Source organism: Ranitomeya imitator, chromosome 3 (genome assembly GCF_032444005.1).
Source record: "Ranitomeya imitator isolate aRanImi1 chromosome 3, aRanImi1.pri, whole genome shotgun sequence".
In the NCBI taxonomy this organism is placed as follows: Eukaryota; Metazoa; Chordata; class Amphibia; order Anura; family Dendrobatidae; genus Ranitomeya; species Ranitomeya imitator.
Window position 1 is genome coordinate 844603087 of NC_091284.1, and position 27978 is coordinate 844631064.

General features: G+C 44.7%; 2 protein-coding genes across 2 annotated transcripts in view; both read left to right on the forward strand.

Annotated features, from left to right (window-relative positions):
- DNHD1 (dynein heavy chain domain 1) overlaps window positions 1-6261 on the forward strand; it is a 349228-nt gene extending 342967 nt beyond the window's left edge. The window contains exons 41-42 of the mRNA XM_069760007.1: window positions 3668-4533; window positions 5314-6261. Coding sequence (XP_069616108.1) covers window positions 3668-4533; window positions 5314-5652 — 1205 coding nt within the window. The 3' untranslated portion in view covers window positions 5653-6261. The remainder of the gene's footprint in view (window positions 1-3667; window positions 4534-5313) is intronic.
- Window positions 6262-14994: 8733 nt separating this feature from the next.
- On the forward strand, window positions 14995-27530 carry LOC138671877 (dynein heavy chain domain-containing protein 1-like). The gene is made up of 7 exons (XM_069760008.1): window positions 14995-15108; window positions 15223-15403; window positions 17439-17637; window positions 17755-17846; window positions 18152-18301; window positions 24936-25801; window positions 26582-27530. The coding sequence occupies exons 1-7, from the start codon at window positions 14995-14997 to the stop codon at window positions 26918-26920; spliced, it is 1941 nt and encodes a 646-aa protein (XP_069616109.1). The 3' UTR covers window positions 26921-27530.
- Window positions 27531-27978: the final 448 nt, after the last annotated feature.

Here is a 27978-nt window from a genome sequence, read left to right on the forward strand (position 1 = left end):
CCTATATTACACAGGACAGAGGCGTCTCCTATATTAAACAGGATGGAGGCCTCTCCTATATAACATGGGATGGAGATCTCTCCTATATTACACGGGATTGAAGCTACTCCTATATTACACGGGATGGAAGCTTCTCCTATATAACACGGGATGGAGGTCTCTCCTATATTACACGGGATGGAGATCTCTCCTATATTACACGGGATGGAAGCTTCTCCTATATTACACGGCATGGAGGCCTCTCCTACATTACACGGGATGGAGGCCTCTCCTATATTACACGGGATGGAGGCCTCTCCTATATTACACGGGATTGAAGCTACTCCTATATTACACGGGATTGAAGCTTCTCCTATATAACACGGGATGGAGGTCTCTCCTATATTACACGGGATGGAAGCTTCTCCTATATTACACAGGATGGAGGCCTCTCCTAGATTACACGGGATGGAGGCCTCTCCTATATTACACAGGATGGAGGCCTCTCCTAGATTACACGGGATGGAGGCCTCTCCTATATTACACAGGACAGAGGCGTCTCCTATATTAAACAGGATGGAGGCCTCTCCTATATTACACAGGATGGAGGCCTCTCCTATATAACATGGGATGGAGATCTCTCCTATATTACACGGGATTGAAGCTACTCCTATATTACACGGGATGGAGGTCTCTCCTATATTACACGGGATGGAGGTCTCTCCTATATTACACGGGATGGAGATCTCTCCTATATTACACGGGATGGAAGCTTCTCCTATATTACACGGCATGGAGGCCTCTCCTACATTACACGGGATGGAGGCCTCTCCTATATTACACAGGATGGAGGCCTCTCCTAGATTACACGGGATGGAGGCCTCTCCTATATTACACAGGACAGAGGCGTCTCCTATATTAAACAGGATGGAGGCCTCTCCTATATTACACAGGATGGAGGCCTCTCCTACATTACACGGGATGGAGGCCTCTCCTATAATGAAAGGTTGGAAAACTTGGGCTTGTTTAGCTTAGAATACAGACGCCTCAGAGGAGATCTCATTTACATGTCTAATATATGTGTGTGGTCAGTACAGAGGGCGGCACAGGACTTATTCCTTCCAAGGACCGTACTGAAGACGAGGGGACGGTCATTATGGTGGGAAGAAAGGCGATTCCGGCAGCTAAATAGGAAAGGGTTCTTCACAGTCAGAGCAGTCAGACAGTGGATTCCGACCAAGAGGTAGTAATGGCCGACACTATAACAGCTTTTAAGAAAGGGTCAGACAATTTGCTCAGAACACAAAACATTGTGGGTTGTAGCTAAATTAGTGACGAAATGTACAATTGGTGGAGAAAGGTTGGACTTGATGGACCAGGGACTAATTTATACCGGTGTAACTGTGTAAAGTTGGAAGGGACCTCCAGGGTCATCGTGTCCAACCCCTGGCTCAATGCAGTAGTCACTAAACCATCTCGGACAGATGTCTGTCCAGCCTCTGTGTGAAGACTTCCATTGAAGGAGAACTCACCACCTCTTGTGGCCGCCTGTTCCACTCATTGACACCCTCACTATCACCCTTCTAATATATAATCTGTATCTTCTTGCATTCAGTTTTATCCCATTGCTTTTCGTGTTTCCATGCGCAAATGAGAATAATGATGATCCTGCTACACTGTGACAGCACTTCAGATATTTGTAGACAGCTATTAAGTCTCCTCTTAGCCTTGTTTTTTGCAACCTAAATATTCCCAGATCCTTTTATTTGTTCCTCGTAGGACATACTGTGCAGTCCGCTCATCATCCTGGTCGCTCTTCTCTGAACTTGCTCCAGTTTTCAATGTCTTTTTTTAATTGTGGAGCCCAGAACTGGACCCAGTATCCAGATGAGGCCTGACCAAGGAGGAGTAGAGGGGATAATTACTTCATGTGATCTAGACTCTATGCTTCTCCTAATACATCCTAGAACTGTGTTTGCCTTTGTTGTTGCTGCATCACACTGGTGACTCATGTGCAGTCTGTGATCTATTACCCAAGTCTTTTTCACACGTTATGTTGCTTAGTTCTGTTCCTCCCATTCTATAGATGTACCGTATTTTCTGGTGTATAAGACAACCCCAACTTTTCCATATAAAATATGGAGTTTGGGATATACTCGCCGTATAAGACGGGGGTCATCTTATACGCCCAGTCATCTTATACGGCGTGTGCGGTGCGTGACCGGTCACATGACCGCAACGTCATCGAAGGTCCTTCGCTCAATGCATCCTTAGGAACGGAGGCCGCCACTTGCACCGCTGAGAGCCGGGGGCCATCGGAGGGTAAGTATATCCCATATTTTTTATTTTTATTCTTTTTTTTCACATGAATATGGATCCCAGGGCCTGAAGGAGAGTCTCCTCTCCTTCAGACCCTGGGAACCATACAGGACCGCTCCCTGCACACGCCTTACCCGGCGTATAAGACGACCCCCGACTTTTGAGATGATTTTCAGGGGTTAAAAAGTCGTCTAATATGCCGGAAAATACAGTAATTTTAATTTTTCTTTCCCAGATGTAAAATCTTGCATTTCTCCCTGCTAAAAACCATTCTGTTAGTTGTTGCCCACAGTTCCAGTTTATTTAGATCTTTTTGAATCCTCTCTCTCTCTTCTCTAGTATTAGCTTTCCCCCTATATCTGTATCATCAGCAAATTTTAATCATTTTACCCTCAATTCCAGCATCTACATCATTGATAAAAGTGGCCTGTGGTACTCCAACTGAGAAATTCTTCCAACTGGATGTGCAACCATTTATCACCACTCTTTGAGTACTAACACTGAGCCAGTTATGATTCCACCTAACCGTAGCCTTGTCAATCCCATACTTGGTCATTTTTTCAATAAGGATAGTATGAGATACTTTATCAAATGATTTGCTGAAGTCATGATTTACTATATCAACTACATTTCCTGATCCACCCAGTCAGTGATTCCATCATAGTGACTTGTTTGCTATAAACCAATGCTGGCTCCGGTAAATAACTGTATTCTTATCCAAGTACTTACATACATGCAGTTGAATAATTTCACAGATCTTTACTGGTAGTATAGAAGTAAGGCTCACAGGCCTACAGTTCCCTGGGTTCACCTTCTACCCCATTTTTGAAAGTAGGGACAATATTTGCCCAGCTCCAATCTTCTGGGACCTCTGTTCTTCAGGAATGTTCAAAGATTCTGGCTAGTGGTTCCGCAATTTCCTCTGCTAACTCTTTCAGTACCCTAGGATGTAATTCATCTAGACCAGCAGATGTAAATTCATGTAAATTAGTTAAATGTTCCCTCACCACCTCTCTGTTTATAGATAGTGTGGATTCTTCTATTCCTTCAATAGTACAGTGAAGATCAGATGTTACATTTATTTTCTGAGACAAAGATGCAAAACAACAATATAAAAGTTCAGTCTTCTCAGTATCATTTTTAACCATTTAACTCTTTTCACCCTGTAAAACTCCTATAGCATCTTTGACTGTTCTTTTACTTTTGACATAACCCCAAAATCCTTTTTGTATTGCTTTTGATGTCTCTTACAAGCCATAATTCATTATCAGCTTTAGATAATCTGATGCGTGCCCTGTAGGTTCAGGAGAGCGGAGGGTCCCTCCTGATTTTTGGGGTTTCTTGTCATCTCATTGCTTCTGCTTTTCAGGCCCATGGATCCCTGGAGTCACACGGTCGCTGCAGAAGCTGCTTTCTATGAGGGATCCAGCAGCTCTGGGCCTGAGCGAGGGGCTGAAGACTGTGACCACCAAAATGTATGGGCACAAGGTTCTCTGTGATCTGCTCTCCACTCAGGATGTCTGGACTTCCTGCCCTGACGTAGACAAAAACCATGGGGGCCATTCTAGGTGCTTCTCTTCAGAATGTGGATATACACCCTCCAAACTGGTACATGAAACAGTAAGCGAGTGCCTCACTCTTCTCATGGAGCTCGAATATGAGACGGAGAGGTTGCAAAGGGAGATGGACGCTCGAGGTGTCTCATTAGGTGGTCAGCAGGGGCCAAAACTGAACCAGATCCACAGCTCTATTGCCAAAGCAGAAACTATGACCACTAAGTGGCCAATTGAAACTGACAAGAATCCATCAGCAGCAGTGGATACTGATGAGCCACGAGCCGGACAGACCAATCCACGTCCTCTCATCTGTTTCCTTCTTGGCGAGTGGAAGTTGCTGCACACTCTGTTTCGAGCAGCCACACGAGAAGTGACAGCCGCCGTTTCTTCCTGCTACTGCTGGCGGTGTCAGGAGCTCAGGAAAGCGCTGTGTGAAGGTCATGTACCGATGTGGTGGAATGTTTACTCCTCAACTTCCCCCGTTTCTCTGCAGACCTGGATCAAGGGTTTACACCTGCGCCTAAAGCTTCTCTCCACATACATTTCTCAGCCCTCACCTCTCAACGTCAGCTATAACATGAGTGTCTTCCAGCATCCGCATCACCTCCTTCACAGCCTCCTGCAGGAACAGGCACTGGAAGACCACCGAGAGCTGGAACGCTACCATCTACGGGTGCAGGTATGGGGAAGTACATTAAGTACTGAAGGAGTCTGTTGGCCAATGTCACGGTATTACAATAACCCTGTGCTGCTATAATAGAAGTCGCCGTAGCCTAGCCACCACCATATAAAAAGGACCACCTGAGCCTAGCCACCGCATAAGAAAGACCACCTGAGCCTAATCCCGAGACCCTATAAGGTATCTTAGGACTTGCCCATGCTTAGCCACTACTCCCTACACTATAAGATGGACAACCTAAGCTTGGCCATGAAAACCTGTAATGTATAAGGGGGCCTACTTGAGTTTAGCCACTGAAGCATGTGGAAAGTGACATACCAGCTCTGGCTTGTCAAGGTAAGGAGGCTAATGTGCCGTGCAACGCTCCTCTGGGAAATTTAATATGCAAATTGCCTCTTCAGAGAAAAAGAGGACTTGAACTCTATGGCGCTATAGAGTTCAAGTCCTCTTTTTCTCTGTAGAGGCAATTTGCACATTAATTATCCAATCCTAGCCACCTTCCCCTATAGTTATTATGGAGAGCTTAGCTATCATTCCATACACCAAACAAGAGGGACCTCCGACGCCTGAACACCACTTCCTATACTGTATAAGGGTCACTGTTGAGCCTAACCACTGCTCCCTATACTTTTTATGAGGGTCTGTCTGAATCCAACCATAGTCTCATAGGAACCCTACCACATACTCTTGTACCAGGAGCACCCCAGTACCCTGTACATTCTGCTTATGTCTTCCTAACCTACAGACGAGTGTGAAATTGTCCTATCTTGTGATTTGCAGGTGTCTGGTAGAACGTCGCCCTCGCTGCAGCCGGTGGGAGTCTCTCTGGTTGGGATACATCTGCGTCATGCACTCTGGGACACTCGTCTGAATCTACTACAAGAGACTCTGTCCCCACAGCTCTGTGCCCTTCCTGTGGTACATGTCTCTGCAGCGCCAGGAACCAGCGATGATGAACATGGCAGCCCTACCCAGTACTTGTGCCCTCTGTACACTCAGTGGAGCCACGAGAGCCACAAGCAACATCAGGAGAGACCCCTGCTTTTCCTCCCACTTCCTACTAATGTTTCTTCCTGTGTATGGAGCCAGCGCAGGGTGCATGCTGTAAGCTTCCTGTGACATGATGATGACATCACTGTGAGCAAAAATAAATCACGAAGTGCTGAACAACGAGCAGAGATGATGGGAAGGGAGGGATGAAGTAGTGTGTAATGTTAATGGAGGGACACTGTCACAGGGTTACCGCAACAGAGAGGAGCCAGAAGACCACAGTGTCTGATTTCCTACTCCTGCACTGATTAGAAGCACTTCACCTTCATATCAAATGGTGTAAATTTGTTTTAGCAGTGCAGGGGTTAATCTGCTCAGTTGAGAGCTCCTGGAAGCTTTCCTGCATTAAGGCTATCAGCTGTTCACCGTTAGCCACTCCCATCTCCAATATAATCTGGGCCCTGGCTAGCACTCACTGTCAGAGTTAGCTTATGCATGGCTGGAGGTTGTTGATGATTGTTATTGGAGAAGACGTTTGATGGGTTTATCTGTGACTGTGTGTGATAATTCCCTTTCTTCTCCTACTTTATTTTTTCCCTGTCCTCCACTCCCCGATGCATTCCTCTGTTGTCTATGTGAGTATATTTGTATGTTTGTACCAAAAAAAGAGCATTAACCGTACCTCCAGAAATCATACATTGATCTAAAGCAGCTAGGCATAAATTTATATAACTGAACATGAGGTTCTTAGTTTTACATTCTGATCAGAGTGTATGAAGCCCACTGCCACGACACAGCAAACCTCATAGTGGGTCCTACCTCCCTAAAGGAGCGGCACGGTGTGGAGTCATGGGGACTCAGTCTTGCATTATGGGTGCTGTGGGGCACTGGGCCATCTGCCCTGCTGGTGCATTGCTGCTGTGGCGGTGGTCACCGCATGGCTCTGCTCCGTTAGGGCGGTAGGACCCACTACGAGGTTTGCCATGACATGGCAGTGGGCTTCATACAGTCTGATCAGAATGTTAAACTAAGAACCTCATGTTCAGTTATATACAGTTATATGAAAAAGTTTGGGCACCCCTATTAATCTTAAGCTTAATGTTTTATAAAAATAGTTTTTTTTGCAACAACTATTTCAGTTTCATGTATCTAATAACTGTTGGACATAGTAATGTTTCTGCCTTGAAATGAGGTTTATTGTACTAACAGAAAATGTGCAATCTGCATTCAAACAAAATTTGACAGGTGCATAAGTATGGGCACCCCACCAGAAAAGTGACATTAATATTTAGTAGATCCTCTTTTTGCAAAAATAAAAGCCTCTAGTCGCTTCCTGTAGCTTTTAATGAGTTCGTGGATCCTGGATGAAGGTATTTTTGACAATTCCTCTTTACAAAACAATTCCAGTTCAGTTAAGTTTGATGGTCGCCGAGCATGGACAGCCCTCTTCAAATGATCCCACAGATGCTCAATGATATTCAGGTCTGGGGACTGGGATGGCCATTCCAGAATAGTGTAATTGTTCCTCTGCATGAATGCCTGAGTAGATTTGGAGCGGTGTTTTGGATCATTGTCTTGCTGAAAGATCCATCCCCTGCGTAACTTCAACTTTGTCACTGATTCATGAACATTATTGTCAAGAATCTGCTGATACTGAGAGGAATCCATGCGTCCCTCAACTTTAACAAGGTTCAAGGTGCCGGCATTGGCCACACAGCCCCAAAGCATGATGGAACCTCCACCAAATTTTACTGTGGGTAGCAAGTGTTTTTCTTGGAATGCTGTGTTTTTTGGCCGCCACGCATAACGCTTTTTTGTATGACCAAACAACTCAATCTTGGTTTCATCAGTCCACAGGACCTTCTTCCAAAAAGAAATTGGCTTCTCCAAATGTGCTTTTGCATACCTCAGCCGACTCGGTTTGTGGCGTGCTTGCAGAAATGGCTTCTTTCGCATCACTCTCCCATACAGCTTCTCCTTGTGCAAAGTGCGTTGTATAGTTGACCGATGCACAGTGACACCATCTGCAGCAAGTTGATGCTGCGGCTCTCTGGAGGTGGTCTGAAGATTGTCCTTGACTGATCTCACCATTCTTCTTCTCTGCCTTTCTGATGTTTTCCTTGGCCTGCCACTTCTGGCCTTAACAAGAACTGTACCTGTGTTCTTCCATTTCCTTACTATGTTCCTCACAGTGGAAATTGACAGGTTAAATCTATGAGACAGCTTTTTGTATCCTTCCCCTGAACAACTATGTTGAATAATCTTTGTTTTCAGATCATTAGACAGTTGTTTTGAGGAGCCCATGATGACACTCTTCAGAGGAGATTCAAACAGGAGAACAACTTGCAAGAGGCCACTTTAAGTAGATTTTCTCATGATTGCATACACCTGGCTATGAAGTTCAAAGCTCAATGAGGTTAGAAAACCAAAAAAAGTGCTTTAGTAAGTCAGTAAAAAGTAGGTAGGAGTATGTAAAACAAGAAAATGATAAGGGTGCCCATACTTATGCACCTGTCAAATTTTGTTTGAATGCAGAATGCACATTTTCTGTTATTACAATAAACCTCATTTCAAGGCAGAAACATTACTGTGTCCAACAGGTATTAGATATGAAACTGAAATAGCTGTTGCAAAAAAAACAATTTTTATAAAACATTAAGCTTAAGATTAATAGGAATGCCCAAACTTTTTCATATAACTGTATATTTTTGCCTAGTGGTATTAGATCATTGTATGATTTTTGAAGGTGCTGACCTTTCTCTTTCTTTCAGCATATTTGTATGTTTGGTATTTTCCTTTATCCCTTATTACCTTGTTAGTCTGGTTGATGTATTACAGTACACTACTCCTCTCTACCCTGGGTGAGGGAAGGGTACAGACTGAGGGCGGATTCAGGAGCTAAGGCAAAGTACGTGGCCTTGGCTTCTTCACTGTGAGAAGTAACCCAGGGAACAGCTAGGGCGCCCCTAGCGTTATGGACAGGGAAGGAGCCCCTGGTCCCGGGACACCCGACAACAGTTGTGGCAGACACATGGAGCTCTGCATACAGTCCAACAGAAAAGAAATAAAAACATGAATTGAGAAATTGCAGTTTATAACCAGTCCATAAAAAACTGATCAACTGGTTGCATGTGGAACAGCAGTTACGGAGCTGGATGCAGCCGAGCCAAATGCACATACAGTTCTACAGTGCACGAGTGTGAACAGCAACCAAAAGCAGGAGCGCACAAAGTATCTTCAACGCGCTATAGAAATTCCTCAGTACCTACATTCATTGCCACGACGTTCGTCACGGCCATTATCTCTTATGAGTTTATCTGTTTCTAGGGGTTGGATCATTTAAATATAGAAGAAACCGCTCCGTTTGGATGATTGAAAAAGGGACAACCCCGACATCACAGGAAGAGACGCCCCTTCTAGGTTTAGCATCCATGTCATTGTGTCAATGACTTTCTGTAGACATGACTCGTGGCACTGACTACTATACAGGTGTGACAGGTTCTCCTCCTCACAGACTGCACAGCTCTCCAGTCCTTCAATGGCCGCTGGTGGAGGAGCATGTGACCAGAGACGCCCATCAGTCTCCTCCTATAGGAAACCTCACATAGGAAAGATGAAATTGAGGAAACTGATGGGCGGATCAGGTCACATGTTTCTCCACCAGCTGCCATTGTAGGGTTGGTGAGCTGTGAAGTCTGTGAGGAGGAGAACCTGTCACACCGGTATAATAGTGCCACAAATCAAGTCCTCAACACGTGATAAATTGGCCGACGCCATTACTGCCGCTTTGCTGCTGCAAATCCACTGGAAACTTTCTGGACTCCTTGGACTGATAAATCCCACACTTGGTGGAGATGACGATGGGTTTATGTTGGCTGGATTCCGTCCTTCTATCAAACAGTGACATCTGGAGAGTCATTGTTAGAAGGCACTGAGGATTTTTTATGTTCTGCTTGTTTGTGGATGTCAGTCCTTCCACCTCGCCTGGGAGAATGCCGGACAGCCATTGGTTAATAAGTGAGGTCCTGTGGGTCTCATTAGTTGTGAATATGGGCATACAGGTGAGATTAGTTATACCTGTCTACATCCAGGAGGCAAAGATCATCTTTTATACCTTTGCTCTTCCAGGCTATGGGCACTCGCTGCCGGAAGATAAAATAAAATGCCAACAAAAATTAAACTGCCCAATTAATCAGTAAAAATATTTCATCTTTATTCGGTAAAGTACAATAAAACGTACAATTAAAAGCTAGAATAAAGGGGAATATTTTACCAGTGACATAAGTGGTAATAAATCTTATGTACATTGGAATAAATACAGTAAGTCCCAGATCTTAGTATTAATATCTGTATACCTAAGTGAGGCAAGTAAAAATTCGGGTAAAAAATACAGAAATAGAAGGTGAAATAGACAGGCAATGGTCAGATGCCAGAGTGCCACCCAGTGGTTATAGGTGACAATGTTATCCTAAGAGAGTAGGGGTAGGGGAGACAGGGCAGAAACTGAGAACAAGAATGAACTCTCATCGCCATACAATAAGAGAAAAAAGAATGGATCTACCTGTGGCCAAACATTTTTGTCTCCTAAATCATAACATTATGGACATGAAATTACTTGTGTTAAAAGGTAGCTTCAAATCTAAGAGAGACAGAAGAGTCTGGGAATATAAACTGATGATGACCTTTGACAGTCTTAGTGCAGGAATGAATGTGTTGCATGGATTTATGTCTTATTACATCAACCAAGGAACTTGCCCCTCAGACTATGGAGGGGTCATCACAACAGAACCAGACCCCGATCAGAGGACAATAAAACATTCCTTATCTAAGAACTGGTCCAATATTTATGGACATAACTGTTTAACACTCATGGTAATTCTGCTTTATGTCACCTGTCTTATCCATGTTTTTTTTGTGCTATGTTGTGCATAAATATGTGATACTTCAGAATTTCTTTTAGTCTTTGCCTGATGAAAAGACCTGTGTAGTCTCGAAAGCTTGCAATTTGTTACCATCTTTTCAGTTAGCCATTAAAAAGGTATCAACTTCTGAGGACTCTCAATTCGAAATATTTTTCTGAGAAATAGTGTTTCCTTCATCAGATTCTCCTCCATAGATGACCTCACATCTGACACTAACTTGGGTAGGTGGTAAAGCAATAACCACATGGGCGACATCTCTAACAATTTCAGGGTGTAAAGGAATTGCCTCGTGCACAGTTTTGATGAACGATTGAACTCTTCTACTTCTTTGAGAGCAAGTCAAAAACGTTGCTGAAATCTGGTCAATCTGTTTTCAGTGGGAGTGGAATCTTTTTCCCTGCAGCAACGCTTTGCCTGCTCCATGTCATCCAAATACTTGTCAAAATCAAACTCCTCATCTGATGAGGATGAAGGAACGGCAGTAGCAGCACTGGCAGGACCCAAATCCTCTTGCTCTTGGCCGTCCTGTAGCCCACTCATCCTAACTGCTACCTCAATCAAAGCTTCTTTTTCTTTAGTAAGCTGTTGATCATCCAGCAATATATGACTCGGGTCCACTCGGGAAGAAAAACATTAGACTCGAACAAAGACGACCCAGGAAAACATACTCAGAAGGGAGGTAAGAACATTTCTAAAACAATCCACAGTGAGGAGATTGGAACAAAACAAAATCCTCTAAACTGCATGCTCGCAAACGCCAGAAGCCTGACAAACAAGATGGAAGAACTAGAAGCAGAAATATCTACAGGTAACTTTGACATAGTGGGAATAACCGAGACATGGTTAGATGAAAGCTATGACTGGGCAGTTAACTTACAGGGTTACAGTCTGTTTAGAAAGGATCGTAAAAATCGGAGAGGAGGAGGGGTTTGTCTCTATGTAAAGTCTTGTCTAAAGTCCACTTTAAGGGAGGATATTAGCGAAGGGAATGAGGATGTCGAGTCCATATGGGTTGAAATTCATGGAGGGAAAAATGGTAACAAAATTCTCATTGGGGTCTGTTACAAACCCCCAAATATAACAGAAAGCATGGAAAGTCTACTTCTAAAGCAGATAGATGAAGCTGCAACCCATAATGAGGTCCTGGTTATGGAGGACTTTAACTACCCGGATATTAACTGGGAAACAGAAACCTGTGAAACCCATAAAGGCAACAGGTTTCTGCTAATAACCAAGAAAAATTATCTTTCACAATTGGTGCAGAATCCAACCAGAGGAGCAGCACTTTTAGACCTAATACTATCTAATAGACCTGACAGAATAACAAATCTGCAGGTGGTCGGGCATCTAGGAAATAGCGACCACAATATTGTGCAGTTTCACCTGTCTTTCACTAGGGGGACTTGTCAGGGAGTCACAAAAACATTGAACTTTAGGAAGGCAAAGTTTGAACAGCTTAGAGATGCCCTTAATCTGGTAGACTGGGACAATATCCTCAGAAATGAGAATACAGATAATAAATGGGAAATGTTTAAGAACATCCTAAATAGGCAGTGTAAGCGGTTTATACCTTGTGGGAATAAAAGGACTAGAAATAGGAAAAACCCAATGTGGCTAAACAAAGAAGTAAGACAGGCAATTAACAGTAAAAAGAAAGCATTTGCACTACTAAAGCAGGATGGCACCATTGAAGCTCTAAAAAACTATAGGGAGAAAAATACTTTATCTAAAAAACTAATTAAAGCTGCCAAAAAGGAAACAGAGAAGCACATTGCTAAGGAGAGTAAAACTAATCCCAAACTGTTCTTCAACTATATCAATAGTAAAAGAATAAAAACTGAAAATGTAGGCCCCTTAAAAAATAGTGAGGAAAGAATGGTTGTAGATGACGAGGAAAAAGCTAACATATTAAACACCTTCTTCTCCACGGTATTCACGGTGGAAAATGAAATGCTAGGTGAAATCCCAAGAAACAATGAAAACCCTATATTAAGGGTCACCAATCTAACCCAAGAAGAGGTGCGAAACCGGCTAAATAAGATTAAAATAGATAAATCTCCGGGTCCGGATGGCATACACCCACGAGTACTAAGAGAACTAAGTAATGTAATAGATAAACCATTATTTCTTATTTTTAGGGACTCTATAGCGACGGGGTCTGTTCCGCAGGACTGGCGCATAGCAAATGTGGTGCCAATATTCAAAAAGGGCTCTAAAAGTGAACCTGGAAATTATAGGCCAGTAAGTCTAACCTCTATTGTTGGTAAAATATTTGAAGGGTTTCTGAGGGATGTTATTCTGGATTATCTCAATGAGAATAACTGTTTAACTCCATATCAGCATGGGTTTATGAGAAATCGCTCCTGTCAAACCAATCTAATCAGTTTTTATGAAGAGGTAAGCTATAGACTGGACCACGGTGAGTCATTGGACGTGGTATATCTCGATTTTTCCAAAGCGTTTGATACCGTGCCGCACAAGAGGTTGGTACACAAAATGAGAATGCTTGGTCTGGGGGAAAATGTGTGTAAATGGGTTAGTAACTGGCTTAGTGATAGAAAGCAGAGGGTGGTTATAAATGGTATAGTCTCTAACTGGGTCGCTGTGACCAGTGGGGTACCGCAGGGGTCAGTATTGGGACCTGTTCTCTTCAACATATTCATTAATGATCTGGTAGAAGGTTTACACAGTAAAATATCGATATTTGCAGATGATACAAAACTATGTAAAGCAGTTAATACAAGAGAAGATAGTATTCTGCTACAGATGGATCTGCATAAGTTGGAAACTTGGGCTGAAAGGTGGCAGATGAGGTTTAACAATGATAAATGTAAGGTTATACACATGGGAAGAGGGAATCAATATCACCATTACACACTGAACGGGAAACCACTGGGTAAATCTGACAGGGAGAAGGACTTGGGGATCCTAGTTAATGATAAACTTACCTGGAGCAGCCAGTGCCAGGCAGCAGCTGCCAAGGCAAACAGGATCATGGGGTGCATTAAAAGAGGTCTGGATACACATGATGAGAGCATTATACTGCCTCTGTACAAATCCCTAGTTAGACCGCACATGGAATACTGTGTCCAGTTTTGGGCACCGGTGCTCAGGAAGGATATAATGGAACTAGAGAGAGTACAAAGGAGGGCAACAAAATTAATAAAGGGGATGGGAGAACTACAATACCCAGATAGATTAGCGAAATTAGGATTATTTAGTCTAGAAAAAAGACGACTGAGGGGCGATCTAATAACCATGTATAAGTATATAAGGGGACAATACAAATATCTCGCTGAGGATCTGTTTATACCAAGGAAGGTGACGGGCACAAGGGGGCATTCTTTGCGTCTGGAGGAGAGAAGGTTTTTCCACCAACATAGAAGAGGATTCTTTACTGTTAGGGCAGTGAGAATCTGGAATTGCTTGCCTGAGGAGGTGGTGATGGCGAACTCAGTCGAGGGGTTCAAGAGAGGCCTGGATGTCTTCCTGGAGCAGAACAATATTGTATCATACAATTATTAGGTTCTGTAGAAGGACGTAGATCTGGGTATTTATTATGATGGAATATAGGCTGAACTGGATGGACAAATGTCTTTTTTCGGCCTTACTAACTATGTTACTATGTTACTATGTTACTATGTGGTCAGTGATCCTGAACCCGAATCCCTGGTCCTGGTGTGGCCAGTGTTATGAACCCAAATCCATAGTTCTGGTGCAGCCAGAGCCTGAATGTTGTCCCATGGTTCCAGTGCAGCCAGTCCTGTTTCTGAAGACCCTTGGTACTAGTGTGGCCAGTCCTGTTCCCGAAGTCCCCTTTTCTTGGTGCAGCCAGTGTCTGAATGTTGTCATTTGGTCATAGTGCTGCCAGCTCTGAATCTGAGGTCCCCTGGTCCTGCTGCGGCCAGTCATGTTTCTGAAGTCCCCTGATCCCAGGGCCTGAACATTGTCCCCCGGTCCGTGTGCGACCAGTCCCTGATCCAGTATCCTAGACCGGAGTGTCTGAATTTAGCCTTAGTCAGTGTCAGCGAACCTGATGCTGCGGGACTGGATTCTGCCTAGAAGTGGTACCTAGCGGCTACCTGCAGACCAGTCTGTCTCCACTATCAGGAGCTCCCATGAACACCTGCTAGCTGCTTAGCCACTCCCTTTCCTAGGTAGGCAGGCCAGGCCCTGTAGCATAGTGTGTCCACAAATCCACATGCACCACCATTGAGCGTAACATCCCTACTGCAAGGGGATCCTCAGACCTTGGCATTTTCCTTGTCCCCACAAGGCCCAGAACGGTCTTCTGTTTATGCCTTTTTTGGCAGCTTAGGTCTGAGCTATGACAAATCCGACAGGATCCAGGTCACTGAGGCTCAGATCATGAGTCTGGCACAAGGGAAGGAGTTGCATAGCTGAGGTCTGCTTAACTGAGTTCCGGCAGTGGACCACTGAAGTTCTGTGGGTCAATGCAGCTCTCAGGTGATAGTTTCACAAAGGCCTTTCCGCAACTCTTAAAGATGCTCAGGTCCTTCATGATGCCCTTTGTTCTCTGACAAAGGCTATGACCCAGGACATACAAATGAACAACAGAATCTGTGAGAGTCATGGTGAACAGGAGGCTGCCCTTCATACTTCCCCGGATCAGGTTCATTTACCAGAGATGAAGCCATGGGAGGTTAGAGTTGCCAGTTTTCTTGTTGTGGAGAAAAAACGTAGACGAGATGTTGGACTCTGTCTGTACTGTGGTCTCTCTGGACATTTTCTCAATAATTTTCCAACTTTTCCTCAGGCTAGCAAGCTGTCAGAATGTCTAAGTCTGGGTGACAGCCGAGGAGGTCACCCAAACTCCCAGGTACCTTTTTTCTTCTTCTTACTGATAAATATGATGATATCCTTGGAGAACCAGTCGTTACGAACATTGGCGTTTATTGGTCTGCTGCTAATTTTATTGATTCGAGACTGGGTTCAAAGTTAGTTTAAATAGTTGGTTCAGAAAGACTCATTCATATCTTTGGTCTTGACAAGACACCGATAGCCCTGAATTTGGTCAAAAGGGTAACAGTGGATTTAATTCTCCATTTGGGAGCAATCCACTCTGAATCCATCTCCTGTTTTGTTTTGGATAATTTACCTGCTGGGTAGGTACTGGGACTTCCATTGTTGTTGTGGAGACACAGGGGTCAGCTGGTGCCTTACCTGAAACCGCATGGAACAGAGATCACTCCACCAAAAGCCCGCTCTCCTTTTACCGTGGGCATAATACTACTCATTCAACACAGGGTGAGGGTAAAACAGTGCGGCAATACTTTATTAAACCACAAAAACGAAAAACAACACATTGAAACGTCAAAGCAAAATAACCAAGATGGTGCAAAATTACAGAGACTCACCCTTCCGCTGACTCACCAGGATAAGAGCAGCTGTCACTTCAGAGCTTCCAGAGCAGACTATCCCACCTGTGGCACACACAGAGGGGAGGTAACGACAAGTTTAGGAAGCTGAAAGTCCATGGAGTTGCCAAGCCAGGTGACCAGAGGGTCACAACCTGGCTTATCCGAGTCTCTGGTTCTTTGGATCTCTTGACTATCTGGATGTATACAGTATATTGTCAAAGATATGACAAGATAGAGGATTTTGTGGATGTAGTCCACTCTGCCAATAATGATATAAAGTCAAGGTGTTCAAATAGACAAAAGTGGTTTCAAGGCGTTTCAAGCTTCAAATGACCTCTTCCTCAGGACATAACCACAAGTCAATGAGCCTGGTCATGTTTCATCTCTGGATAATGGTAAAATCATGATAAAATATTATGATGGTAATAAATCCCACCTGTGACCCCCAGGAGCGAAGATATCCTGAAAATTGAAAATCTCATAATTTTCAGAAACTGAAGCCAGATCCCATGACCAGCCCTCTTAGGAGTCATCAAGGGGAAGGGTATGAGAGTGTAACTTAGGTGTTGCTAAAAAGACAAGGAATATTATGAATTGTGTTCAATGGCAGAAGATACATAGCCATGTAGGCTGGATTCACATTTATGTACGTTTTCACTAGGAGTGTTTCTCTAAATAAAGCTGAAGCCATTTCCGTGTCCCAGATTTAGCAAGTTTCATTTGTTAATCCCTTTTATTTCATAAAATTGTATACACTGTATTATTTTGTCCCCTTTGTAAAATCTTTGTAAATATTTTTTTATTAACACTGCCTATTGTTCTGGATTAAATATAAAATTTAATAGTTCTGTTCCTCTTGTTCTGTTAACCGGACCCCAAAGCCATATGCTATTGGTAACGGGCATCCAGTCGGACTGTATAAACGATTCGCGGTGGCAGCAAGTAGTTACTTTTGTTATTGCAAAGCTGGCAGTGACCGTACCAGAGATACTTTATATATGTTTCCAATGCTTTGGTATCAGAGGTGTTTATACCATATGCTCACTGTTAGTTCTCCAATAATCGGCCTAATAATGGAAACCGCCTGCGCCCCCTCTGTGAATCGTCAGTCAATTGTGTAATTGTCCTGATGATAGGGGGCAGCTGAGGACTGTTCATGACAAAAAGGTAACATCGTGGTGGTTTAGCCCGACTCTCCCCCAGCTGTGATCTCCTTCCAGTGTCCTCCGGTTACCCTACTTCCAGTGTCCCCTGCACCCACCCGCCTTCCAGTGCCCCCAGTTCCTCCTCCTTCCAGTGTTCTCAGATCATTTCCCTTCTATTGACCCTGGACGCCCCTCCTTCCAGTTTTCCCCAGTTGCACCCATCTTCCAATGTTCCCTGATTGCTCCTCCTTTCAGTGCCCTCTGATTCCCCCTCCTTTTAGTGCCCTATGATGTCCGATGTATCCCGTCTCCTGGTATCCCCCTATTCCTCCTCCTTTTAGTGTCCCCGATTCCCCCTCCTTTGTGTCCCCTCTTCCCAGTGTCCCCCATAACCGCTGTCCACCACCTCTTTCTTCCCAGCTCCTCTTCCTTGTCCTCCCTCTTGAGACCCTCAGTTTGTTTTTCAGGTGCCTTGCAGTTGGGCTCCCGCTCTACTCCCTGCGCGCTCCGGTTGACCCTCCGTGATGTTCTTCTTCTGAGCTGTTTAGATGTGGCAGAATATGTGGGGGAGCAGGACCCCCTCACCCTGAAGTTCCTGATTCTCCACAGTATCTTGTTGCTCAGACAGGAGTACGGTGTCTATGTACAGCGCCAGACATACTGCTGGTGAGTGATGTGGGTGTCATACCACCGGTCTATGAGAGTGGCCATCACTCCGACCTCCAACCACCGAGGGTGGGAGATGGAAGGAGCCCGCTGATCTCGGCTATTATCTATTCACAGGGGTCAGAAGGATTTGAGGAATGCATTGTGCACCGCGAGGGCGGTGATGGCATGCTGTCAGGACTGGGATGAGGCTCTGCCCTTCATTACAGGTAAGGACTGGGGTATCATTTGTACATGCGGTGGTCCTCACCAGACAGGGGGCACAGAAACGGCGGCACTGTGGAGAAGAAGCAGTCATACAATTAGTAGGTGATCTGAAACATTGAAATCTTCAGGAGTATCTCCAACAGCAAGTACAGAGGTGGGTACCAGATGATGGGGACCAAGTGATGAACCTCGCTAGAATTACCGGAGGGCAGTCCCATCACAGTCCAGCACCAGGACAACGTGTCTGAGGGTCTCTCCTCTGCACTCACCACCTCATTATCACCACTCTCCTCTCATCGCACTGCAGGTGCCATTATTTATGGCGGTCACATTGTAGAAGAGGAAGATGTCCAGAGTGTCATGGCGGTAATCCAGCACTGTCTACAAGGATCACACCAGCCGCGCAGCCGCGGACTCTCGCATGTGATGTCAGCTCTGACAGCTGCAGGGATCTCCGGTAAGAGTTATATTGCACTTAGAATATGAGGCTGCTACCCCAGGCAGAAAGCGACTACAGGAGATAGGGATCATTCCTCGAAAAGCCACGTCACTATTTACATCCATTACATTACTGATCCTGAGTTACCTCCTGTATTATACCCCAGAGCTGCACTCACTATTCTGCTGGTGCAGTCACTGTGTACATACATTACTGATCCTGAGTTACCTCCTGTATTATACCCCAGAGCTGCACTCACTATTCTGCTGGTGCAGTCACTGTGTACATACATTACTGATCCTGAGTTACCTCCTGTATTATACCCCAGAGCTGCACTCACTATTCTGCTGGTGCAGTCACTGTGTACATACATTACTGATCCTGAGTTACATCCTGTATTATACCCCAGAGCTGCACTCACTATTCTGCTGGTGCAGTCACTGTGTACATACATTACATTACTGATCCTGAGTTACCTCCTGTATTATACCCCAGAGCTGCACTCACTATTCTGCTGGTGCTGTCACTATGTACATACATTACATTACTGATCCTGAGTTACATCCTGTATTATACCCCAGAGCTGCACTCACTATCCTGCTGGTGCAGTCACTGTGTACATACATTACATTACTGATCCTGAGTTACATCCTGTATTATACTCCAGAGCTGCACTCAGTATTCTGCTGGTGCAGTCACTATGTACATACATTACATTACTGATCCTGAGTTACATCCTGTATTATACCCCAGAGCTGCACTCACTATCCTGCTGGTGCAGTCACTGTGTACATACATTACATTACTGATCCTGAGTTACATCCTGTATTATACTCCAGAGCTGCACTCACTATTCTGCTGGTGCAGTCACTATGTACATACATTACATTACTGATCCTGAGTTACATCCTGTATTATACCCCAGAGCTGCACTCACTATCCTGCTGGTGCAGTCACTGTGTACATACATTACATTACTGATCCTGAGTTACATCCTGTATTATACTCCAGAGCTGCACTCAGTATTCTGCTGGTGCAGTCACTGTGTACATACATTACATTACTGATCCTGAGTTACATCCTGTATTATACCCCAGAGCTGCACTCACTATTCTGCTGGTGCAGTCACTGTGTACATACATTACATTACTGATCCCGAGTTACCTCCTGTATTATACTCCAGAGCTGCACTCACTATTCTGCTGGTGCAGTCACTGTGTACATACATTACATTACTGATCCTGAGTTACATCCTGTATTATACTCCAGAGCTGCACTCACTATTCTTCTGGTGCAGTCACTGTGTACATACATTACATTACTGATCCTGAGTTACATCCTGTATTATACCCCAGAGCTGCACTCACTATCCTGCTGGTGCAGTCACTGTGTACATACATTACATTACTGATCCTGAGTTACATCCTGTATTATACCCCAGAGCTGCACTCACTATTCTGCTGGTGCAGTCACTGTGTACATACATTACTGATCCTGAGTTACCTCCTGTATTATACTCCAGAGCTGCACTCACTATTCTGCTGGTGCAGTCACTGTGTACATACATTACATTACTGATCCTGAGTTACATCCTGTATTATACTCCAGAGCTGCACTCACTTCTGCTGGTGCAGTCACTGTGTACATACATTACATTACTGATCCTGAGTTACCTCCTGTATTATACCCCAGAGCTGCACTCACTATTCTGCTGGTGCAGTCACTGTGTACATTACATTACTGATCCTGAGTTACCTCCTGTATTATACCCCAGAGCTGCACTCACTATTCTGCTGGTGCAGTCACTGTGTACATTACATTACTGATCCTGAGTTACCTCCTGTATTATACCCCAGAGCTGCACTCACTATTCTGCTGGTGCAGTCACTGTGTACATTACATTACTGATCCTGAGTTACCTCCTGTATTATACCCCAGAGCTGCACTCACTATTCTGCTGGTGCAGTCACTGTGTACATACATTACATTACTGATCCTGAGTTACCTCCTGTATTATACCCCAGAGCTGCACTCACTATTCTGCTGGTGCAGTCACTGTGCTCATACATTACATTACTGATCCTGAGTTACATTCTCCTATAATACGAGATGGAGACCTCTTCTTTATTACACAGGATGGAGGCCTCTCCTATATTCCACGGGATGGAGGCCTCTCCTATATTACACGGGATGGAGGCCTCTCCTATATTCCACGGGATGGAGGCCTCTCCTATATTACACAGGATGGGTGCCTCTCCTATATTCCACGGGATGGAGGCCTCTCCTATATTACACAGGATGGAGGCCTTTCCTATATTACACGGGATGGAGATCTCTCCTATATAACATGGGACGGAGGCCTCTCCTATATTACAGGGGATGGAGGCCTCTCCTATATTACACGGGATGGAGGCCTCTCCTATATAACATGGGATGGAGGCCTCTCCTATATTCCACAGGATGGAGGCCTCTCCTATATTACACAGGATGGGTGCCTCTCCTATATTACACAGGATGGAGGCCTCTCCTATATTCCACGGGATGGAGGCCTTTCCTATATTACACGGGATGGAGATCTCTCCTATATAACATGGGATGGAGATCTCTCCTATATTCCACAGGATGGAGGCCTCTCCTATATTACACAGGATGGGTGCCTCTCCTATATTACACAGGATGGAGGCCTCTCCTATATTAAATGGGATGGAGACCTCTCCTATATTACACGGGATGGAGGCCTCTCCTATATTAAACGGGATGGAGGCCTCTCCTATATTACACAGGATGGAGGCCTCTCCTATATAACATGGGATGGAGATCTCTCCTATATTACACGGGATTGAAGCTACTCCTATATTACACGGGATGGAAGCTTCTCCTATATAACATGGGATGGAGGTCTCTCCTATATTACACGGGATGGAGATCTCTCCTATATTACACGGGATGGAAGCTTCTCCTATATTACACGGCATGGAGGCCTCTCCTATATTACACAGGACAGAGGCGTCTCCTATATTAAACAGGATGGAGGCCTCTCCTATATAACATGGGATGGAGATCTCTCCTATATTACACGGGATTGAAGCTACTCCTATATTACACGGGATGGAAGCTTCTCCTATATAACACGGGATGGAGGTCTCTCCTATATTACACGGGATGGAGATCTCTCCTATATTACACGGGATGGAAGCTTCTCCTATATTACACGGCATGGAGGCCTCTCCTACATTACACGGGATGGAGGCCTCTCCTATATTACACGGGATGGAGGCCTCTCCTATATTACACGGGATTGAAGCTACTCCTATATTACACGGGATTGAAGCTTCTCCTATATAACACGGGATGGAGGTCTCTCCTATATTACACGGGATGGAAGCTTCTCCTATATTACACAGGATGGAGGCCTCTCCTAGATTACACGGGATGGAGGCCTCTCCTATATTACACAGGATGGAGGCCTCTCCTAGATTACACGGGATGGAGGCCTCTCCTATATTACACAGGACAGAGGCGTCTCCTATATTAAACAGGATGGAGGCCTCTCCTATATTACACAGGATGGAGGCCTCTCCTATATAACATGGGATGGAGATCTCTCCTATATTACACGGGATTGAAGCTACTCCTATATTACACGGGATGGAGGTCTCTCCTATATTACACGGGATGGAGGTCTCTCCTATATTACACGGGATGGAGATCTCTCCTATATTACACGGGATGGAAGCTTCTCCTATATTACACGGCATGGAGGCCTCTCCTACATTACACGGGATGGAGGCCTCTCCTATATTACACAGGATGGAGGCCTCTCCTAGATTACACGGGATGGAGGCCTCTCCTATATTACACAGGACAGAGGCGTCTCCTATATTAAACAGGATGGAGGCCTCTCCTATATTACACAGGATGGAGGCCTCTCCTACATTACACGGGATGGAGGCCTCTCCTATAATGAAAGGTTGGAAAACTTGGGCTTGTTTAGCTTAGAATACAGACGCCTCAGAGGAGATCTCATTTACATGTCTAATATATGTGTGTGGTCAGTACAGAGGGCGGCACAGGACTTATTCCTTCCAAGGACCGTACTGAAGACGAGGGGACGGTCATTATGGTGGGAAGAAAGGCGATTCCGGCAGCTAAATAGGAAAGGGTTCTTCACAGTCAGAGCAGTCAGACAGTGGATTCCGACCAAGAGGTAGTAATGGCCGACACTATAACAGCTTTTAAGAAAGGGTCAGACAATTTGCTCAGAACACAAAACATTGTGGGTTGTAGCTAAATTAGTGACGAAATGTACAATTGGTGGAGAAAGGTTGGACTTGATGGACCAGGGACTAATTTATACCGGTGTAACTGTGTAAAGTTGGAAGGGACCTCCAGGGTCATCGTGTCCAACCCCTGGCTCAATGCAGTAGTCACTAAACCATCTCGGACAGATGTCTGTCCAGCCTCTGTGTGAAGACTTCCATTGAAGGAGAACTCACCACCTCTTGTGGCCGCCTGTTCCACTCATTGACACCCTCACTATCACCCTTCTAATATATAATCTGTATCTTCTTGCATTCAGTTTTATCCCATTGCTTTTCGTGTTTCCATGCGCAAATGAGAATAATGATGATCCTGCTACACTGTGACAGCACTTCAGATATTTGTAGACAGCTATTAAGTCTCCTCTTAGCCTTGTTTTTTGCAACCTAAATATTCCCAGATCCTTTTATTTGTTCCTCGTAGGACATACTGTGCAGTCCGCTCATCATCCTGGTCGCTCTTCTCTGAACTTGCTCCAGTTTTCAATGTCTTTTTTTAATTGTGGAGCCCAGAACTGGACCCAGTATCCAGATGAGGCCTGACCAAGGAGGAGTAGAGGGGATAATTACTTCATGTGATCTAGACTCTATGCTTCTCCTAATACATCCTAGAACTGTGTTTGCCTTTGTTGTTGCTGCATCACACTGGTGACTCATGTGCAGTCTGTGATCTATTACCCAAGTCTTTTTCACACGTTATGTTGCTTAGTTCTGTTCCTCCCATTCTATAGATGTACCGTATTTTCTGGTGTATAAGACAACCCCAACTTTTCCATATAAAATATGGAGTTTGGGATATACTCGCCGTATAAGACGGGGGTCATCTTATACGCCCAGTCATCTTATACGGCGTGTGCGGTGCGTGACCGGTCACATGACCGCAACGTCATCGAAGGTCCTTCGCTCAATGCATCCTTAGGAACGGAGGCCGCCACTTGCACCGCTGAGAGCCGGGGGCCATCGGAGGGTAAGTATATCCCATATTTTTTATTTTTATTCTTTTTTTTCACATGAATATGGATCCCAGGGCCTGAAGGAGAGTCTCCTCTCCTTCAGACCCTGGGAACCATACAGGACCGCTCCCTGCACACGCCTTACCCGGCGTATAAGACGACCCCCGACTTTTGAGATGATTTTCAGGGGTTAAAAAGTCGTCTAATATGCCGGAAAATACAGTAATTTTAATTTTTCTTTCCCAGATGTAAAATCTTGCATTTCTCCCTGCTAAAAACCATTCTGTTAGTTGTTGCCCACAGTTCCAGTTTATTTAGATCTTTTTGAATCCTCTCTCTCTCTTCTCTAGTATTAGCTTTCCCCCTATATCTGTATCATCAGCAAATTTTAATCATTTTACCCTCAATTCCAGCATCTACATCATTGATAAAAGTGGCCTGTGGTACTCCAACTGAGAAATTCTTCCAACTGGATGTGCAACCATTTATCACCACTCTTTGAGTACTAACACTGAGCCAGTTATGATTCCACCTAACCGTAGCCTTGTCAATCCCATACTTGGTCATTTTTTCAATAAGGATAGTATGAGATACTTTATCAAATGATTTGCTGAAGTCATGATTTACTATATCAACTACATTTCCTGATCCACCCAGTCAGTGATTCCATCATAGTGACTTGTTTGCTATAAACCAATGCTGGCTCCGGTAAATAACTGTATTCTTATCCAAGTACTTACATACATGCAGTTGAATAATTTCACAGATCTTTACTGGTAGTATAGAAGTAAGGCTCACAGGCCTACAGTTCCCTGGGTTCACCTTCTACCCCATTTTTGAAAGTAGGGACAATATTTGCCCAGCTCCAATCTTCTGGGACCTCTGTTCTTCAGGAATGTTCAAAGATTCTGGCTAGTGGTTCCGCAATTTCCTCTGCTAACTCTTTCAGTACCCTAGGATGTAATTCATCTAGACCAGCAGATGTAAATTCATGTAAATTAGTTAAATGTTCCCTCACCACCTCTCTGTTTATAGATAGTGTGGATTCTTCTATTCCTTCAATAGTACAGTGAAGATCAGATGTTACATTTATTTTCTGAGACAAAGATGCAAAACAACAATATAAAAGTTCAGTCTTCTCAGTATCATTTTTAACCATTTAACTCTTTTCACCCTGTAAAACTCCTATAGCATCTTTGACTGTTCTTTTACTTTTGACATAACCCCAAAATCCTTTTTGTATTGCTTTTGATGTCTCTTACAAGCCATAATTCATTATCAGCTTTAGATAATCTGATGCGTGCCCTGTAGGTTCAGGAGAGCGGAGGGTCCCTCCTGATTTTTGGGGTTTCTTGTCATCTCATTGCTTCTGCTTTTCAGGCCCATGGATCCCTGGAGTCACACGGTCGCTGCAGAAGCTGCTTTCTATGAGGGATCCAGCAGCTCTGGGCCTGAGCGAGGGGCTGAAGACTGTGACCACCAAAATGTATGGGCACAAGGTTCTCTGTGATCTGCTCTCCACTCAGGATGTCTGGACTTCCTGCCCTGACGTAGACAAAAACCATGGGGGCCATTCTAGGTGCTTCTCTTCAGAATGTGGATATACACCCTCCAAACTGGTACATGAAACAGTAAGCGAGTGCCTCACTCTTCTCATGGAGCTCGAATATGAGACGGAGAGGTTGCAAAGGGAGATGGACGCTCGAGGTGTCTCATTAGGTGGTCAGCAGGGGCCAAAACTGAACCAGATCCACAGCTCTATTGCCAAAGCAGAAACTATGACCACTAAGTGGCCAATTGAAACTGACAAGAATCCATCAGCAGCAGTGGATACTGATGAGCCACGAGCCGGACAGACCAATCCACGTCCTCTCATCTGTTTCCTTCTTGGCGAGTGGAAGTTGCTGCACACTCTGTTTCGAGCAGCCACACGAGAAGTGACAGCCGCCGTTTCTTCCTGCTACTGCTGGCGGTGTCAGGAGCTCAGGAAAGCGCTGTGTGAAGGTCATGTACCGATGTGGTGGAATGTTTACTCCTCAACTTCCCCCGTTTCTCTGCAGACCTGGATCAAGGGTTTACACCTGCGCCTAAAGCTTCTCTCCACATACATTTCTCAGCCCTCACCTCTCAACGTCAGCTATAACATGAGTGTCTTCCAGCATCCGCATCACCTCCTTCACAGCCTCCTGCAGGAACAGGCACTGGAAGACCACCGAGAGCTGGAACGCTACCATCTACGGGTGCAGGTATGGGGAAGTACATTAAGTACTGAAGGAGTCTGTTGGCCAATGTCACGGTATTACAATAACCCTGTGCTGCTATAATAGAAGTCGCCGTAGCCTAGCCACCACCATATAAAAAGGACCACCTGAGCCTAGCCACCGCATAAGAAAGACCACCTGAGCCTAATCCCGAGACCCTATAAGGTATCTTAGGACTTGCCCATGCTTAGCCACTACTCCCTACACTATAAGATGGACAACCTAAGCTTGGCCATGAAAACCTGTAATGTATAAGGGGGCCTACTTGAGTTTAGCCACTGAAGCATGTGGAAAGTGACATACCAGCTCTGGCTTGTCAAGGTAAGGAGGCTAATGTGCCGTGCAACGCTCCTCTGGGAAATTTAATATGCAAATTGCCTCTTCAGAGAAAAAGAGGACTTGAACTCTATGGCGCTATAGAGTTCAAGTCCTCTTTTTCTCTGTAGAGGCAATTTGCACATTAATTATCCAATCCTAGCCACCTTCCCCTATAGTTATTATGGAGAGCTTAGCTATCATTCCATACACCAAACAAGAGGGACCTCCGACGCCTGAACACCACTTCCTATACTGTATAAGGGTCACTGTTGAGCCTAACCACTGCTCCCTATACTTTTTATGAGGGTCTGTCTGAATCCAACCATAGTCTCATAGGAACCCTACCACATACTCTTGTACCAGGAGCACCCCAGTACCCTGTACATTCTGCTTATGTCTTCCTAACCTACAGACGAGTGTGAAATTGTCCTATCTTGTGATTTGCAGGTGTCTGGTAGAACGTCGCCCTCGCTGCAGCCGGTGGGAGTCTCTCTGGTTGGGATACATCTGCGTCATGCACTCTGGGACACTCGTCTGAATCTACTACAAGAGACTCTGTCCCCACAGCTCTGTGCCCTTCCTGTGGTACATGTCTCTGCAGCGCCAGGAACCAGCGATGATGAACATGGCAGCCCTACCCAGTACTTGTGCCCTCTGTACACTCAGTGGAGCCACGAGAGCCACAAGCAACATCAGGAGAGACCCCTGCTTTTCCTCCCACTTCCTACTAATGTTTCTTCCTGTGTATGGAGCCAGCGCAGGGTGCATGCTGTAAGCTTCCTGTGACATGATGATGACATCACTGTGAGCAAAAATAAATCACGAAGTGCTGAACAACGAGCAGAGATGATGGGAAGGGAGGGATGAAGTAGTGTGTAATGTTAATGGAGGGACACTGTCACAGGGTTACCGCAACAGAGAGGAGCCAGAAGACCACAGTGTCTGATTTCCTACTCCTGCACTGATTAGAAGCACTTCACCTTCATATCAAATGGTGTAAATTTGTTTTAGCAGTGCAGGGGTTAATCTGCTCAGTTGAGAGCTCCTGGAAGCTTTCCTGCATTAAGGCTATCAGCTGTTCACCGTTAGCCACTCCCATCTCCAATATAATCTGGGCCCTGGCTAGCACTCACTGTCAGAGTTAGCTTATGCATGGCTGGAGGTTGTTGATGATTGTTATTGGAGAAGACGTTTGATGGGTTTATCTGTGACTGTGTGTGATAATTCCCTTTCTTCTCCTACTTTATTTTTTCCCTGTCCTCCACTCCCCGATGCATTCCTCTGTTGTCTATGTGAGTATATTTGTATGTTTGTACCAAAAAAAGAGCATTAACCGTACCTCCAGAAATCATACATTGATCTAAAGCAGCTAGGCATAAATTTATATAACTGAACATGAGGTTCTTAGTTTTACATTCTGATCAGAGTGTATGAAGCCCACTGCCACGTCACAGCAAACCTCATAGTGGGTCCTACCTCCCTAAAGGAGCGGCACGGTGTGGAGTCATGGGGACTCAGTCTTGCATTATGGGTGCTGTGGGGCACTGGGCCATCTGCCCTGCTGGTGCATTGCTGCTGTGGCGGTGGTCACCGCATGGCTCTGCTCCGTTAGGGCGGTAGGACCCACTACGAGGTTTGCCATGACATGGCAGTGGGCTTCATACAGTCTGATCAGAATGTTAAACTAAGAACCTCATGTTCAGTTATATACAGTTATATGAAAAAGTTTGGGCACCCCTATTAATCTTAAGCTTAATGTTTTATAAAAATAGTTTTTTTTGCAACAACTATTTCAGTTTCATGTATCTAATAACTGTTGGACATAGTAATGTTTCTGCCTTGAA